This window comes from Gigantopelta aegis, chromosome 6 (genome assembly GCF_016097555.1).
Source record: "Gigantopelta aegis isolate Gae_Host chromosome 6, Gae_host_genome, whole genome shotgun sequence".
NCBI classification, from domain to species: Eukaryota; Metazoa; Mollusca; class Gastropoda; order Neomphalida; family Peltospiridae; genus Gigantopelta; species Gigantopelta aegis.
This window is the reverse complement of record NC_054704.1, coordinates 74685004-74703900: the sequence shown is the minus strand read 5'-3', so window position 1 is coordinate 74703900 and position 18897 is coordinate 74685004. Positions and strand designations below refer to the sequence as shown.

At 37.3% G+C, this 18897-nt stretch overlaps 1 protein-coding gene across 1 annotated transcript; it reads right to left on the bottom strand.

The window, feature by feature from the left end:
* Positions 1–65: 65 nt before the first annotated feature.
* Positions 66–17180, bottom strand: LOC121376468 (high-affinity choline transporter 1-like). The gene is made up of 8 exons (XM_041504342.1): positions 16874–17180; positions 12829–12936; positions 9196–9351; positions 7184–7332; positions 5604–5750; positions 4211–4340; positions 3318–3535; positions 66–1007 (listed from the first exon to the last, which is right to left on the bottom strand). Exons 1-8 carry the CDS (start codon positions 17037–17039, stop codon positions 468–470), a joined length of 1614 nt encoding a protein of 537 aa, XP_041360276.1. The 5' UTR covers positions 17040–17180; the 3' UTR covers positions 66–467.
* Between the last annotated feature and the right edge of the window lie 1717 nt (positions 17181–18897).

Here is an 18897-nt window from a genome sequence, read left to right as displayed (position 1 = left end):
AACTCCCGTGCGTCTGAGAAATATCAGTTATGAAGTCGGGTTTTAGTCTATTTTTAGAGGGTATTTCACCATTTCAAAGTCACAGACTCATGTTTCACTCAATTGTAACTTTATCCAAATGTGTTACAGGTTTGTTGATTAACTAAACTTAGTGTTAAGTTTTACGAGTTGAAACTAAGGTCTGTACCTTTAAAAAAGATACGAAAGAAAAAGAGGCATTTTAATATATTTAGGGGGAGGGTTCCCTAGCACTCTATGGATCCGCCACATGTTGTTGGTTTACTCACTCATTTGAGAGAACAGTGTGAGATTTATGAACATCACTTTGAGATATGACTGGCTGCTATATGATGACAACCTATGTTAAAATCCAAAACATCCACTGATATCAATACTACAGATACTGAAATCCTACCAAAAACAATAAGTCACTTTTTAGACACTTGAAAAGGAACGAAACTATTAATTCAAAGCATCTGTGTCTCTTCCCCATTCTTCAAAGCTGTAGCCTCTTGTTTATTCTGAGTCATTTCACCCTGTGGATTATTCATTACATCCTGCATTTTCTCGAAACGAACACTTTCCTTTTCAATACACCTAAAGACATCGTACTTCAGAGGAAGTATTCCTCTCTTGAACAGACAGTTGGTTAAGACAGATACCCCGGTGATTATAGCGAAACTAATCAGCATCGTCACAGTTCTGAAGGGAAATTGCTGACCCAGAGTATCGTCATACATAGGAAATTTCAGTGCAGCTGGAATACCAAGAAGGGGTTCTCCGGATGCTACTCGGATGACCAAAGCGAAGATGTATGCCATGAGGGAACCGTACGTGTTGGAGGGCCTGAACCACAAGACACAGGTGAGCTGAGGGAAGAGGACGATGTACAGGAGATCCGAACACAGGACGTAAATGGTGGTTACCGCGATTGCCAGCACTGTTGCGATGATGCCAGTGATCACTATGGCGATCCGCAGCACCCAAATCTGTTCTCGAACTGAAGCCTGTAAATAAATATATATAAACAGGTCTTCGGTGAACATCAGTGTCTTCAGCTGCTTCAAAACAACGTATGTCACAAACATTTTGGTGATATCAATTCATAATATCAAAATATTCTGAGTAGATGAGACCGGCCTCGGTGGTGTCTTGGTTAAGCCATCGGACATAAGGCTGGATGGTACAAGGTTCGCAGCCCGGTGCCGGTTCCCACTCAGAGCTAGTTTTAACGACTCAATGGGTAGGTGTAAGGCCACTACACCCTAGTCTCTCTCACTAACCACTAACAACTAACCCACTATCCTGAACAGACAGCCCAGATAGCTGAGGTGTGTACCCAAGACAGCGCGCTTGAACCTTAATTGGATATAAGCACGAAAATAAACTGAAATTAATGAATAGATGATATATATATATATATATATATATATATATATATATATATATATATATATATATAAAACTTTTGAAACCAATATTTATAGTTTAAACTTATTACTAAGTCTTGTAAAACTAATCGGCCATCTTATGCAAGCATGATCTATTCCAAATGAGCTGGTATCATATAATTCTCTACTCTAATCTATTCGTACATGCATGGGTAAAATATTAAACATGTTTTAAAGCATAAATTATACTTTAAAATCGTATAATTTAGAAATAATTGGGTATCCTAAAAGAAAAAAACAACAAGAAAAACAACAACCCCCCCCCCCCCCCCCCCCCCCTATATATATATATATATATATATATATATATATATATATATACCAGTAAATAAGTCTATACCTGTACCTGTTTAATGTTGTATGCATTTTACGAAATGCAACTAGCATTTTATCTGGGTAAATATTATTTTCTAAAACATGTCGGTGCATAACGTTTGTCTCCAAACATGAATGTAAATATTCTTTGCAAGTACACCAGGTGCATACTTATTGTTTTAAAACATTTGTGTAAACATTCTTTGCAAGCACTCTAGGTGGATATATTTAGTATGAAAAAATCTGTGTAAATATTCTTTGCAAGCACTGTAGGTGCATATATACTAGTTGAAAAAAAAAGTTCCTGTGCATGGTAAAAAGTTGAATAAAATCATAATCGCAAGTTGTAAAATAATAACATTTTCAGGAGACATGTGCCCAACCATTATGTTCAAAACTTTATCCTCGATATTGCAATCGCACGTGTTGTTCGTGTGCCGCATGTGCAAGACTCGTAACCTGATTTGCTGATCACGTGGTACAGGTGCACGTCCTTGTTCATTTTGCAACGGAAAAGGGTAGAGGACAAAACCACTGGCTAGAAAAACAACTTTGATTAATTCTAAACGGCGTTAACGTCATGCCACGCCTATCTGAATTGGAACGTCACTGCGCGGTCGGTATGCTCGAAACTGGAATGGCGCATAACGAGGTCGCAAGACGTTTTGGCGTGCATTGAAACACGATACAGAATTTGTGGCGACGTCACCAACAGCAGGGCAACACCAGAGACAGACCACGTTGAGGTCGCCCGCGTGTGACGTCACAAGCACAGGACAACCATATTAGAGAGTAATCAGTGCCAGGACAGTTCGCAACCGTTTATTGGAGCACAACATCAGACCACGACGCCCAGCAATACGTCCTATTCTGCGACGATGTCACCGAAATGCGCGTCTATGGGACAAAATGGAGAGACGCCTACGTCTCCTGCCAAACCAGCCGTTGACCTTGAACCAACTGGGTCGTGACCTTGTTCAGGTCTGGAACAACATCCCACAAGGGTTTCTGAACCATCTGGTGTCATCAATGAGACGTCGTTGTCAGGCCTGTGTGCACGCACACGGTGGCCATACACGGTATTGACATTGTGAACTCACTTTCGACGCCACCCCTTTTCATGACCCCAGAAATTGGTAACGACAATGCCAGACGTTTTGTTTCTTCTGGATTTGGTATTGATCGTAAATAGCAAATAAATAATGTGTCAAATAATTGTGTTGATTTACTTACAAATAAGAAAATCACACCACTTTTAGTAATGCACAGAAACCTTTTTCCACTAGTATATTTAGTTTGAAAATATCCACGAAAATATTATTTGCAAAGCCTTTAGGTACATACCTTAAGTCCGAAAACACTTGTGTAAATATGCTTTGCAAACACTTTAGGTGCATATCTTTAGCCTGAAAATATCTGAGTAAATATTATTTGCAAAGCCTTAAGGTACATACCTTAAGTCTGAAAACACTTGTATAAATATTATTTGCAGAAACTGTAGATTCATATCCTAAGTCTGAAAACGTGTGAAAATTACTTTTAGGCGCATACCTGTTGTCTGAAAACATCCGTGTAAATATTCTTTGCAAACACGGTTCCCGTGGACAGCACACAGGAGTCAGTCGACGACATCACTGCCGCCGCCACCGCTCCAAGGCCTATCACTGCTACTGGAAGTGGGCACAGGTAATTGAGGACCATGGGGAGGATTGCGTTGTATTTACTTTTCGGTAGCGGAACGAGACCCTCGTAAGACGTTTGATTCCAGTCTGGCGAAGAAAACATTTCGAGACACTTCATGAAAATGATACCAGTGCAGAGAATGTAGAAAGTTTCACAAACTGGCACGATGAAATGTGTTTTATTTGTGTTTTCTGCCTTGATAAACGGCGTTCTTGAAACGTTAACACAAGATATACTGTACTCAAAATAAAACTGTAATATGTACTATAAGTCACGATAGTTAATATGTGTCGTTTATTACCCGAAAAACAATTACAAAAACCACCATTTCTTTTTGTTGCTTTTAGTAGTTACAAACAGAGCTGATGCCTGTTTAGGAGGGCTAGAGGGTGAGGTAGCACAGCAGTCTCGATCACAGCCGGTTTATTCTAGTAGCGTTGATGTTTACATTTATTTTCCTCAGGTAATTTTTCCCCTGTCCACGAGTGGGTTGCAAAATATATATCCTGGGAAGGAGGGCCCGCTGTTATTTGTGCTACAGGCCCTGCAGATCCTTAAACCGGCACGGGTCACGATTTTCCGTCTAAAATTCGATTAATGTGATGGGATAGCAGACGATGATACAGGTCGAATTTTTCGCTAGCACTCGACCTAACGTTAACTGTGTAATGAACCATTGGGTGCACTTTTAACTTTATCCCTAAAAGATACTCTTTGGTATACTTCTACCTTATGGAGTAGGCTAAAGCCCAAAAACGTACCAGCTGCCTTTCCGATAACTCCGATAACCGCCGACGGAATGGTTAACACCACACAAAAGCCAACCGCAAAAGTAGTAGCTACACGCGTAATTTTAGTGGTTTTGCAAGCAAACATTCGCTGGTAATATACCTGAAAGACAGAATTCTAAGAAATAAGCGTGTGTACAGAGATGTAAAGATATATATATCTATGTATGTGTGTGTGTGTGTGTGTGTGTGTGTGTGAGGATGGAACGCCTTTTTATACTATGAAATGTACTACAAGTTATCTATTTCTGAACCGATTGTTATCTAAATTGCACACAAAAAGTAATGTTTTTTTTATTTCCAAACCACTTTTACTTTTCTTCTTAAGTCCAAACAAACTGAAATAATTTACAAATATAATTTACTGAAAGGTTTTTGTTTCTGTTCTTGAAATGCTGCATTACTGAGTATTATCTTGCCAAATGACACTTTGTGTTATTAAATATTACAATTATTAATAACTGGGTCGACGTTTCTGCTGATTGATTATTAGTACCCGAGTGGGCCATTAGCCTTGTTGCCATCACAAATTGCTGTATACATAATGCAGAATTGTTACATTAGTTTCGAACCGAGTGTTTGCTCTGAGTTTGCTGCAATTTGTAAAACGTTATCGACTAACAGAGACTTGTTAACGATTGTTATTACATATCAACTATATTTTTCTGCATAATATACTAGTGGCTGTATATTAAACGTGTTTCTGGTCGTTCTAATATTTGTACGAGGTTAAATGTCATTTTATTTCCTAAAATATATGTTTTCGTACGTACGAAATTATTTGAAGACAAAATCCAGTTTGGGCTTCTTACAAATATTAAGACGACCAGAAACACATTAAATATACAGACATTGATATTCTAAACAAGAAAACATATTTAATATGTATGTGTAATCGTAGAAATATTGTATTAGTCGAAAACATCTTACAGTGAAGTAAACTCAAGAATGTCCCTTTAACTACGTTTAATTTTACTTCCGTTTTGTGGAACATTGGGTGGCCAAGCGGTTACGGTGGCGGTTTGTCAAATGCCATGCGAATCGGTGCAGTAGGTTCGAATCCTGCGGACAATTTGTGTTTTTAAATATTACAATTATTCATAAGTGGGTCTACGTTTCTGCTGATGGATTTATTAGTACCCGAGTGCGCCATTGGCCTTTATCATGGGATGGTATACGTTTTCCCAATTAATAATTGCTGACTGCATCATCCTAAATCTCCCCAAATCTACTTAAGTTTATTATATGCATTTCTAGTCATCAAAACAAAACACCCCCCCCCCCCCCCCCCAGCAATTTTTACCTTTTTACAAATGTATGAACATTATGCTGGAATGTCGTTTCCAGTTAAGTGTGTTTGTCATACCTGCCAGGGAATCCCCCCAAGAACCAGTAACAGCCACGTGTCAATATCTGACCCGAGATCTCTCGTATCTAGGTGACCAATCCACGTGTCGCTGACACGGGACAGGTCAACAGCGGGATGGTGCATTGCGAACGGAAACGCCAAGAACTGCAATGAAACGAAACAAAAAAAGAAAGAAATGTTTTGTTTAACGACGCACTCAACACATTTTATTTACGGTTATATGGCGTCAGACATATGGTTAAGGACCACACATATTTTGAGAGGAAACCCGCTGTCGCCACTTCATGGGCTACTCTTTTATTTGCGTTTCCCACAGGCAGGACAGCACAAACCATGGCCTTTGTTGAAACAGTTATGGATCACTGGTCGGTGCAAGTGGTTTACACCTACCCATTGAGCCTTGCGGAGCACTCACACGGGGTTTGAAGTCGGTATCTGGATTAAAAATCCCATGCCTCAACTGGGATCCGAACCCAGTACCTCCAGCCTGTAAACCGATGGCGCTACCGAGGCCGGTGAAACGAAACAAAGACAAGACATTTAAATCCACTGAATCTCGTTTCAGAGGGACGTACCCTTTTAGTTTCGTATAAAATGTATCTTGTGCTACTACAACAACCAAAACAACAAGAAACAACCTGAGTCGGTGGTGTAAAGTTTGTTTTGTTTAACGGCACCACTAGAGCACATTGATTTATTAATCATCGGCTATTATTTTGACGTATAGTCTTAGAGAGGAATCCCGTCGCATTTTGTTCATTAGTAGGATCATGCCACAGATATAATAGCACATACCACGACTTTTGATACACCAGTCATGGTACACTGGCTGTAACGAGAAATAGCCCAATGGCCCACCAACAGATTCGGTGGTGTAGTTGTTAAACCAATGGATTTAGGGCTGATAGGTACTAAGATCGCATCCCAATACCGGCATCAACCCAGAGCGAGTTTAACTACATCGACTTTAACTACATCGACGTCTTTCTAACTAACCAGTAACAACTAGCCTACTGTCCTGCGCAGACAGCCCAGATAGCTGAGGTGTATGCCCAGGATAGTGTGCTTGAACCTTAATTTATATCAAAATTACCAAATGTTTGACATCCATTAGCTTATAATTAATAAATCAATGTGCTCTAGTAGCGTCGTTAAACAAAACAAAAACTTTTAAAACTTTCCTCTCCAAGATTATATGTCAAAATTACCAAATGTTTGACATCCAATAACCGATGATTATTAAATCAATGTGCTCTAGTGGCGTCGTTAAACAAAACAAACTTTAACTTTTATTTTATATAAGCACGAAGATAAGTGGGGTTTTTTCTCCATTATCTGAAAAAACAACAACATTTATTTCAGAAAGGCTTGCAACCCATACAGAGCCTCTCTGCTTGGACCTTGCGATTTGTGTATTATAATGCTTCCCATAATGCAGTGTGCCACGTCGGTTACGTTTAAATAAATTTATAAACTCTTGGTTTTAATGTTGTGGAAAAAAAAAGAAAAAGGAAAAAAAAAGAAGAAAAAAGAAGTAGATATAAACACGAAGATAAGCATAAACAACAAACACACACCAATCCAAACGTCATACATAGCAGCTGTATGACGTCGGTGTAGGCGACGGCCACTAGGCCCCCCAGGAAGGTGTAGATGACGGCCACAAAGGCGGACACGATGATGGCCAAGGTGTCGCTGATGTCCAGTATGAGAGCCACCGTGGTTCCTGAAACACACAGTGTACTATCAGCAGAAAGAAAACCAATTTATTTATTTTTTTGATTTTAAATAATACCAACATGTTAAAGCGACGGACCCTAATTTTAAACACTAAGGTATAGTTTTCACTATTAGAGCTGTTTATAATCACTAAAATCAAACATTAATTATATGTCGTTGTTTAGTTTATCTATTTTCGTACAAGCGAAGTGTTTCTGGTCATCCTGGTTTTTCTAATACCACAAAATGCATTTTTCTTATTTCTAGCCTATTTTAAAGAATATTTCCCCATTTTAACACCACAGACTGTTCTTGTTTCACTCTATTGTAACTTTATTGAAATGTGCTACAGGCGTGTAGATTAACCAAATATAGTGTCCATTTTTATGGGTTGAAACTAGGGTCTGCGACTTTAAACAAAACTAAGAAAAAGAGGTTTTAGTTAATACTAATAGTAGTCTAGTAGATTAGGTAAAAAAATATCAAAATGTGAAAAAAGCGTGACATTTTGTTAACTGGTACAATTTGTAATACTCTTTGATATAAAAGCTGGACCATCCAACCACCATTGCTGCTCCTATCTTAAGTTTTCAAAATGGCTGCCATAGAAAAACAAATTTGCCAATATCTTGAGTCTCAGAAGACATACATACATGATTTAAGTTGCTAATCCCATGTTTTCACACCCAAGGAATTCCAAAGAACTGATTAAAATACCCTAACTTCACTTTTTAAAGTCAAAATTAAAATTTATTTATTTATTTGTATTTACTTCTGTAACAGTTAACCTTCTAATCAAGCATACAAAGAGTCTCTAAAACTAGCTCAGGTACATCTTGCAATTACAGAGATGATACCCCGCAATTTACGCTCATGACAAACCGGGGAAATGTTATATTAACATCATGAAGAAATGTGATAGTCTTGAACTTATATTATTTATTCCTCTTAAAGGGAATTTTAACAATAAAACAACTGATATACAGATTTACCAATTTGGGCTATAACAAACATTAGGGCGACCAGATGTACCCTGAATATACAGACATTGATATTGTAACAAGGAACTATGTAATTTTACTCGTTAAAAGACTGTATTAATTAATCCTAACAATGGCAGCAAACGTAGAACAGTCACTTTTAAATGAGATGCGCTATTTAAATGACGAAAGTCAAAGTCACGTACTGTTGTCGGACTACTTGCATCCCAGTACCGGTGTAAAAGGAACGCAGGTCCGTGGGAACTGGTGTCCATAGATGGATTTTTGGAACGAACGAGCATGGAAGGCGCAAGACAATGGGGGTCCGGGGGCATGCCTCCTCCCCACAGGAAACTTTGAAATCTAGAGGCTATTTCAGGGAAGTTATATCGATAACCAGATTTTTTTTTTTAATGTTTTATTATTATTATTATTATTATTATTATTTTTTTTTTGGGGGTAGGGGGGGGGGGGGGGGGCAGCTCTTTTCATCCCCGACTTGCCCTTGTCTCGTACGCTTATGATCCACAACCAAGAAACAATACAAAACAAACATTCTAGAAACCCTGAAACAAAACAAGGCAAAAAAACCCCCAAAAAACAACAAAAAACACAAACAAAAAATACTCCCCCCCCCAAAAAAAAAAAAACCCCAAAAAAACAACAACCAAAAAACCCAACCCCAACAACAACCCAAACCATCCCCACACAGAAAACAACGTATATGTCTTTGACTGAAGCTACCAAAAAGGTCTGTAACGACCAAGACTGCAATAATCTGGTTCAAGTGAGTGTACAAATCTGAGTGCGACACTACTCCGAACGTAGTGCAGCGCGCACATTAAGTCAGTGCTTTTCACTAAGTCAGTGCGACACTAAAACTTCTTTACCAAGAGCCGACAAGATGGCGGCGGTCCAGAAGATGTCGCCACAGAGCTGCGGAAAGAACAAGAGTCCGCCCACGCGCCGTCCGTACTTCCGCTGGTACATGTCGAACGCCGTCACGCAGTTATTGCGGCGCATCGTCGGCGCATACATTACACCAGCTGAAAAGAGTACCATCAAAATATATGCATGCCTAGAGAGGCGCGTGTGCAGGGGTAGCTCGAGTGTTTGTTTTGTTTGTTTGTTTGTTTGTGTGTTTGTTTATTGTTTATTTGTGTGTATGTAGAGGTGTGTGTATGGATGTAGACGTGTGTGTATGTAGACGTGTGTGTGTGTATGTAGACGTGTGTGTGTGTGTGTATGGACGTTTATGTATATGTAGTGTGTGTGTGTATGTGTGTGAGAGAGAGAGAGAGAGAGAGAGAGAGAGAGAGAGAGAGAGAGAGAGAGAGAGAGAGAGAGAGAGAGAGAGAGAGAGTTTGTGTATGTAGGCGTGTTTGTGTATGTAGACGTTAGAACAACTACATGAACAATATAAATGACAATAACGGAATGGTAATGATATTTTGATATCTTCTGCGTGGTTTGAATAAAACACCTGTGCCCTTCCCGATTCATCGAATCTCTCAACACAATATGTTATATCTCCAACTGATGCGACGCTAGCTATATGATGAAAGGATATTTATTAATACTTTAATAAACCATTGTACTGAGTTGGGATATGAGACGGAATGATGTCCTGATCAATGCTTGTAATTTAATTCATTTACAAATTTATGCCTATCGCTCCGTGGTCTAGTGGATACGCTGCTGGACAATCAAGCTGACGACAGTGGTTCAAATCCCGTCAAAGCTGGCTCACACATTCATTCATCTTTCCCATCTATCACCTTCTGCCTATCATTCTCATTATCTTAATATAAAAAAACTTTCCAATTTCTCCCACAATTTCGATCTGTTTCGACCCTTTCTGTCAGTTTCCTCCGACTCTGTCTTCTGAGCTGTCCACACCATCGCTTACCTGTCTCACCTTCCTCCACAGGTGCAGTCTGTGTATTTCCCTGCACCCATCCTCGTTCTCTGCCGCTAATAAGCTGGTCTAACCCACGGCACTAACTAATGACCGCCGGTAGTAGGGGTGCATAGTAGGTGGTTACAAGTACCTCTTAACAATGCCAGAAGTAACTACTGAACACTGCCCGAAGTGGTCAGACTAAGCCCACAGCTAAAAGCTGATGGGGAATGGCAGGTGTGTGGCACAGATAGCCACAAGAGACAAACACCTGTCGCGGTTGGAGAAACAAGGACTGGGATGTGGAGGTGGACAGCGAAAGACGTTGAAAGATAGGAGGAGTTGCCAGATCGGGAAGAAATGAAATGGAATTCAAAGGAGAGAAAGGAAAGGGGGCAGTGGGATAAAAAAGAAAAAAGAAAAAAAAGTTATGCCTATCGTGTCGTTAAGCCCCAGTCACACTGTCAGGTATTAAGGGCTAGGTATTACTACGTTTCCCATCCCAAATATTTGCCGCGTTTGGTATATGCTACATATATCGAAACCATACGCTTATTTTGAACAACGACATCAACAATAGCAGCAACAGCAGTAGTAGTAGTAGTAGCAGCAGCAGAAGTAACAACAAAAACAACTAACAAACAAGAACGAAAGAGACAACGATGAAGAACAGCGATTGCATTTGTCCACGGCCGTAGGAAGCAATAATACCGGTGAGCCTCTGGCAATCAACCACCATTTTGCCAAAGGCCCATTCGACTCCGCACTGTACAGAGATACGGTCTTGATCGTAACGGCTCTGTCGTTCACATTTGGCCTGATTTTTGTCATTAAAGGTGCTGGAAATACACATACCGAACAACTAAACTATATGGAGTAAACAGTATAGGTTAGTGCAAGATTCTGTTCCCATACTTGTTCTTGCACAATGCGGCCAGTAGTGTTATATATATATATATATATATATATATATATATATATATATATATATATATATATGTATGTATGTATATCTGTGTGTCTGTGTCTGTGTGTGTGTGTGTGTGTGTGTGTGTATATATAACCCTACTATTGGATCTAAGGGTATACACTGTAATTTCTGATCTTAGAAGGACTCAGAAACAATTGAAACACTTCTTCAGTATCCATAAAAAGCGCAAACACTTAAGAATTCAATGATTATCTTAGGGGCGGGACGTAGCCCAGTGGTAAAGCGCCTCTTGATGCGCGGTCAGTTTAGGATCGATCCCCGTCGGTGGGCCCATTGGGCTATTTCTCGTTCCAGCCAGTGCATCACGACTGGTATATCAAAGGCCGTAGTATATGCTATCCTGTCTGTAGGATGAACGAAAGAGACAACGATGAAGAACAGCGATTGCATTTGTCCACGGCCGTAGGAAGCAATAATACCGGTGAGCCTCTGGCAATCAACCACCATTTTGCCAAAGGCCCATTCGACTCCGCACTGTACAGAGATACGGTCTTGATCGTAACGGCTCTGTCGTTCACATTTGGCCTGATTTTTATCATTAAAGGTGCTGGAAATACACATACCGAACAACTAAACTATATGGAGTAAACAGTATAGGTTAGTGCAAGATTCTGTTCCCATACTTGTTCTTGCACAATGCGGCCAGTAGTGTTATATATATATATATATATATATATATATATATATATATATATATATGTAAGTATGTATATCTGTGTGTCTGTGTCTGTGTGTGTGTGTCTGTGTGTGTGTGTGTGTGTGTGTGTGTGTGTGTGTGTGTATATAACCCTACTATTGGATCTAAGGGTATACACTGTAATTTCTGATCTTAGAAGGACTCAGAAACAATTGAAACACTTCTTCAGTATCCATAAAAAGCGCAAACACTTAAGAATTCAATGATTATCTTAGGGGCGGGACGTAGCCCAGTGGTAAAGCGCCTCTTGATGCGCGGTCAGTTTAGGATCGATCCCCGTCGGTGGGCCCATTGGGCTATTTCTCGTTCCAGCCAGTGCATCACGACTGGTATATCAAAGGCCGTAGTATATGCTATCCTGTCTGTAGGATGGTGCATATAAAATATCCCTTGCTACTAATGGAAAACAAATATAGCGGGTTTCCTTTCCATGACGGTGTTAAAATTACCATATGTTTGACATCCAATAGCTGATGATTAATAAATCAATGTGCTCTAATGGTGTCGTTAAGCAAAACAAACTTCTTCAATGACTATCTTAGCTTCATTGACATGATCAACTAACCATTTGGTATGCCCTTCACTTTGAGGGAGAAATTAAAATGTATGGCCGCTCTCTTGTTATAAGCCCTGGATAATTTAAATGACCCAACCTCATTTGATAACCTATCGTGATATGCCCATAACATATATAAAATCCTGATGATATCCCCAAGATGTGTGGCTTCGGTTAATTGTTATTTATTACAAATAAGGTAAAAGTAATGAAACATCAAGCCCGTATGAACCAAGAGCAGGAGAACGAGGGACACAGCTCCCCCAACCCCATTTAAGGACAACAATCTGGCTTGCGTCCCCACACTAGAGACTGTTCCCGAACGTCTAATATTATTCCTGTGTGCCTGATTATGGTAGTTTGAAATTTGAATACTCACCAATTAGCATGGAAAGAGAATACCCAACTGGCGCCAAAGAATTAACAAGTCCACTAGCAGCCATCATTTCGGCAGTTCCGTTAATGTAACCTCCTCCGACCATAGTTGCTGTAAGAAACACAACAGAAAGCAAATAATATATTAAATCAAGCAGCAATATACTCACCCTTAGTGAAGAATGTCTTCACCTCATGGAGTTTGAACTAATATTTTTGATTATGTGCATACGTTTTCATCTTTGGTGAAACTCATTGTTTTAGATGAAGTAACGGACTTAACTTTGGTGGCAGTATTCACGACGGATGCCACTGGTGGGGCAGGATATTCTCATCTTTCGCGAACACCTATTATTATCATTGTTTTGACAGTGATTCATGTGTGAATGTCATCACTGCTATATTTATTCCAATCACATCTGTCCTGTGGTAGTAAACTAGTCAATGAGTGGCAGACCTCTTTGTGTCGGTGGAGGAAGTATGTATTTTCCAGTAAAAGATCTCCTCGGGAGTAGGTGTCTTCCTGATGAGGCACTAGACTGAGATTCATGGAACCAACCACTATTTTGCCAAATGCCCATTCGACTGCATTGTGTCGTTAAACTAGTTAAAAATGTTTAATATCTTTTTATTGCCCCAAAAATATTGGTAATGTTAGGATTTGGGATTCCTATTTCAATACCTTATAAAAGTTGTGTTCAAACACTGCTTTGCTAATTATACATTTAACAAACAAAAACATGTCGAATTACAATAATAAGTTATAGTTTAGTTTGTTTAACGACACCACAAGAGCACATTGATTAATTAATCATCGGCTATTGGATGTCAAACATTTGGAAATTCTATTACTATCGATAAAAACGCACAGTCATGTACAATTACATCATTATATTATATATTAAACTTACTTTTAGTTAATATATTGTGAGAAGTATATTGGGTTCAAATATTAAACTAGATTTACAAGATAGCAGTAGATTTAAGAAAACAAAAACACAAAGAAAAGAAATAGAAGACAAAAGAAAATATTGTTTTCAAAAGAACGCAGTTATGGCGTATTAATTACTTATTTGTGTAATGTTAAAGGGACATTCCTGAGTTTGCTGCAAATTGTAAGATGTTATCGACTAACAAAGACTTTTTAACGATTGTAATTACATATCAAATACATTTTTCTGCATAAAATATTAGTGGCTGTATATTAAACGTGTTTCTGATCGTTATAATATTTGTACTAGGTTAAATTTCATTTTTTTCCTAAAATATAATTTTTTCGTACGTACGAAATTATTTGAAGACAAAATCCAGTTTGGACTACTTACAAATATTAAGACGACCAGAAACACATTGAATATACAGACACTGATATTCTAAACCAAAAAATATATTTAATATGTAAGTTTAATCGTAGAAATATTGTATTAGTGGGAAACATCTTACAATGCAGCAAACTCGGGAATGTCCCTTTAAACTATTAAATAAATAAATAAATAAGTAAAATATAAATACAATTTAAGTATATATTGCATTGGAATTATACGAAACCAAGAGTGAGAGAGAAAGAATAGAAGATTTTGTAACTAATGAAAGCATTTTTTTTTCTATATTAATACAACGAAGTTCTCATACGGGTGGCGCCAGAGGGATGAAACATCCTGTTACGTTGCTCCTAGGGGAATGGCAGTCCTCCTAAGGACGGGCACCTGCTACTGGATCATGGAAGCAATCAGAACTTTGCCTTACGTCCTTTTGACTTTGCCTTGTGGAGAGATACGATTATTATATCGGAATACGGTCTTACATCATGTAAATAAACACAGTCTCATCGTATTCACATAAATAACTATTTATTAAAAAATGTATAGTTCGGCCACCGTTGATCAAATCTTGTCCAGTCACTGTTTCAAAATGCTAGATACTTTTCTGTATTGTAATTAAATAGAACTAGTTTCTTAAACATCGGGTACTACTCCTACATACTTCAACAGACAGACAGACAAACATTTTATGATATATAGAACTAGAAATAATATTTAATGGGTTTTTCTTTTTAATTTTGGGGAATTTTCTGGATAGGGGGTAGTTGACACCCCTACAACACTAACTACAGCTCCGTACATTAAATGATTTTTAACAGACTTATTGTGTTGTAAATATCTCAAGGGAACTATTGTGAATAAGTGTGCATGTGTAATTAGATGACTCTTTCTATTGGTTAAAATATTACGAAAACATACTTTGAACTTTGTTATATACAAATAATAAGTGTCACTAAGCAAAACCATTTTTGTCTTATTTTGTAACGGCGAATTGTGAAAGACAGTCGTGGGTGTGAAAATAAGCTAGCGAGAAAAAAGACTTTGAAGGCCAAAATGGAAATTGTTTTGTTTAGTTAAATGGACTTCATTTTCTATGCATTTTAATTTGGACAATCAAGAAGATTTTAAATTCTAACTGCAGGAGGAGAAATGTTTTTGGAGACAGTTACGCTACTGATTCCCGCAAACACGCCAAGAACACGTGGTGTTGTATAATACAGGTTATGACAGCTGGACGTGTACCACAAGGGACAAATTCGTCTACATTACCCCAATATGGATACCAAAAGACTTTAGTCAAGTTTTGAAGGATTTAAAAGACAATGCGTTGCAACCGAACATCGCAAGTGTGAACGTGACGGAAAGTGTTAGTAACGGTCGCGCAGTCGTGGGCTTTGGCGAGCATAATACATTATTTTTATTCCTAATATATGATACTGACGATATCGAAACACACGAGAGTAATAATCTCTGTAGCATATAATCTCAACTGTACACGCAACGTTAATTCCAGTCCGTCATTACTAGATATTCAAATGACGTAAAACTATGTGGCGCGGTGTCTTTTTGTATGGCATCAAACTCGAATGGCATCATTTTGGATGTCCTTACTTCAAAATAAACTATGTGCTTAACGTTTTTTGTTTTCTGAACGCTGGACAGCTTTCAATGTAAAATTGCTATTGAAATGTTTTTATTTGATGACTATGAATACATACGTCAATTATGAAGTGCTACGTTTGCTTAAATGTCAATAAACCTAGTGCCGTGATCTCGATTAATTTACAACTAATTTGCAAAGTTATCAAATTCTTAAAGTATGTGATCTTAAAAATATGACATAGTTTGGTTGCACTGAAAATGTAAGATATTATATAAGACATAAGACATAAGACATACATATATACATATACACACATATATATACATACACACACATATATAATTATGTATATCTGAAACCATGAAACTGTTAATGCATTTATAAAATACATGTACTGTTTTTGAAACAATTTAGTCCTTCTACGTATTGTTGTTATTACGTCGCGCTTTATTCTATGAACAAAACCACCCAAATAAATATAAAATAAAATGTTTAATTATGTGATGGTTTAGTCTGCCGGGTTAGGTAATGTTGAAATTAGGTGATTAATTTTGGCCATCGCTAATCTTTTTTTTTCACTACTACAATTCTGTCTTGTAGACCACTGTATCAATAAGCATAGTTTTTATTTCTCTTATTTTCTTGTTGTAATTAACATTCATCATTTCTTTAGGATCAGTAGAAAAGTCAATTCCCTGTAGGGTGAACAATCTTTTTTTTTAAATATATCGGAGAAGCAAGGTATTGTCTTAATGCTAGTAGATGCTGAGTTCGCATCCCGTTATCGTCTCCCACCATGAACGAGTTTAAAGGGACATTCCTGAGTTTGCTGCATTGTAAGATGTTTCCGACTAATCAAATATTTCTACCATTAAACTTAAACAATAGTTTAGGAAATAAAATGAAATTTAACCTAGTACAAATATTCAAACGATCAGAAACACGTTTAATATACAGCCACTTATATTTTATGTAGAAAAATACATTTGATATGTAATTACAATCATTAAAAAGCCCCGTTAGTAGATAACATCTTAAAAATTGCAGCAAACTCAGGAATGTCCCTTTAAAGTTCATTCATTCATTTAAAGTTAGTTTTGAATGGATACTCGTATGTTACATACCTGTGATGGTGAAAAATGCTATGCACATTCCTTTATTTCTACTTGCCAGATACATTTCATCAGTGGTTGTCTTTCTCGCAGACTTCCGGCCAGCTACGATCCCGACTATAAAAATCGCTACGTAAAAAATAATAATGGAAATAAGGGCAGGAATGTTGACCACCATGACAGATATAAAATCTGTTAACCAAGGGGAAAATCTGTATGTGTAAACGTCACGTCGTCCGGGCTCACGGCAATTAAGCGAAAGTTATATGCACGAAACATTTTCTAGCTACAATCAGAATAATGTTATAGTTTTATCAGACCATCTGTTTCACAATTTCTGCCTTGTTCTAATCGTGTAGCATGTGACCATCATACGGAATCATATGACCATCATGACTAGGATTACATATACAGAGTGGTACAAAAGAGTCCAAAGGCTTTTATTAAATGGTTTCAGTTTTTATGTCATAATATACAAGCATTTCAAACATTAAACTGGAAAATTACACGTATGCACATACATAATATGTAGAGTAATATGGGCATAATAATTGGTTATTAGATTGTGTTACGGCATGATACATTGTATTGCAAACATGGAATATTCTGGAAAGTGTCATTTTATGTTCATTGATTGTTAATTAACTAAATAGAACATTAAAATACAATCATAATACTTTTTTTTAACAAATTCCGATCGTTCTTTGTCACTTAAATTAGAAGTCGCTATATACACGACTAATGAGGGATGGTTATCTATTGAGAGACACACACACACACACACACGCGCGCGCGCTTGCTGCCATTGTAACATATTTCTGTTGGGGTCGTCAAAAGTTTATACAAATATATACACACACACACACACATACATATACATATACACATACATACATACATACATACATACATATATATATATATATATATATATATATATATATATATATATATATATATATATGTATATATATATATGTATATATGTATACATATATATATATATATATATATATATATATATATATATATATATACATGTATATATACTGAACAAAAAAAGAAACTTCCGATTTGTACATATAGTATTTGTTGTGTTAAAGAATTCATTTTGTAATGAAATCATATAGGTAGTATTAGCCTTGAGCTGTATTATCAGGATTCATGAATTTTATCGATTATTTTTGCACTGTTAATCGTCGACAACGTGAAATTCAATTTGCACGTGCATGCATGGTTCGACATGTTCCGTGTAGTATTCGGTCAATTTGTTTTACTTGTCTTACTGACATTGTTGTCAAGTGAAGAAAAACGCTTCAAAATTTGTAAAACAATTAACGTTTTTTACATTGTAGCATTTTTAGTATGCCAAGAATACCCAATGATTTAACCCCTACCACACTTGGTCAAAATTTCTCCCAGTTTCTGTGAACCTATGACCATAATGTTTGCACCAAACGATGCATCATGGAAAACTCTTTAAACGCATATATAACAATTATTCCCCCGTTTTGTTTTCATCAATTTATGTTCAAGCAAAGTTAGCGGAAGTTTCTTATTTTGTTCAGTATATATATATATATATATATATATATATATATATATATATATATATATAACAATGTACACACGCGCGCATGTACACAGACACACACACAGACACACACACACACACACATATATATATATATATATATATATATATATAAAAAAAAACACATAGGTGATAGGGAAAGAAGAAAAGTGTTTGATTTTACAAATTATCATTGTTTTTTTTTAACAATGTTGGTGAATGACCATGTTTATTAATGCTCCTGGAAAGGGAGAGCATGGCCAAATGCACCCTAAAACAAATTTAACGCACGTTGTGGCACGTTGTGCGACAATTGCAGGAAATAGGCGTGAAATGGTCAGCTTTTGGCGAATGCACGTGAAATTCGGGGAAAAGATTGGGGTAGTGATGGGTATTTAAAGCTGCAATGCTCGCAATGATGCCTCATTTCTATTTCGACATAGACGAGTTACAAGATGCCAAG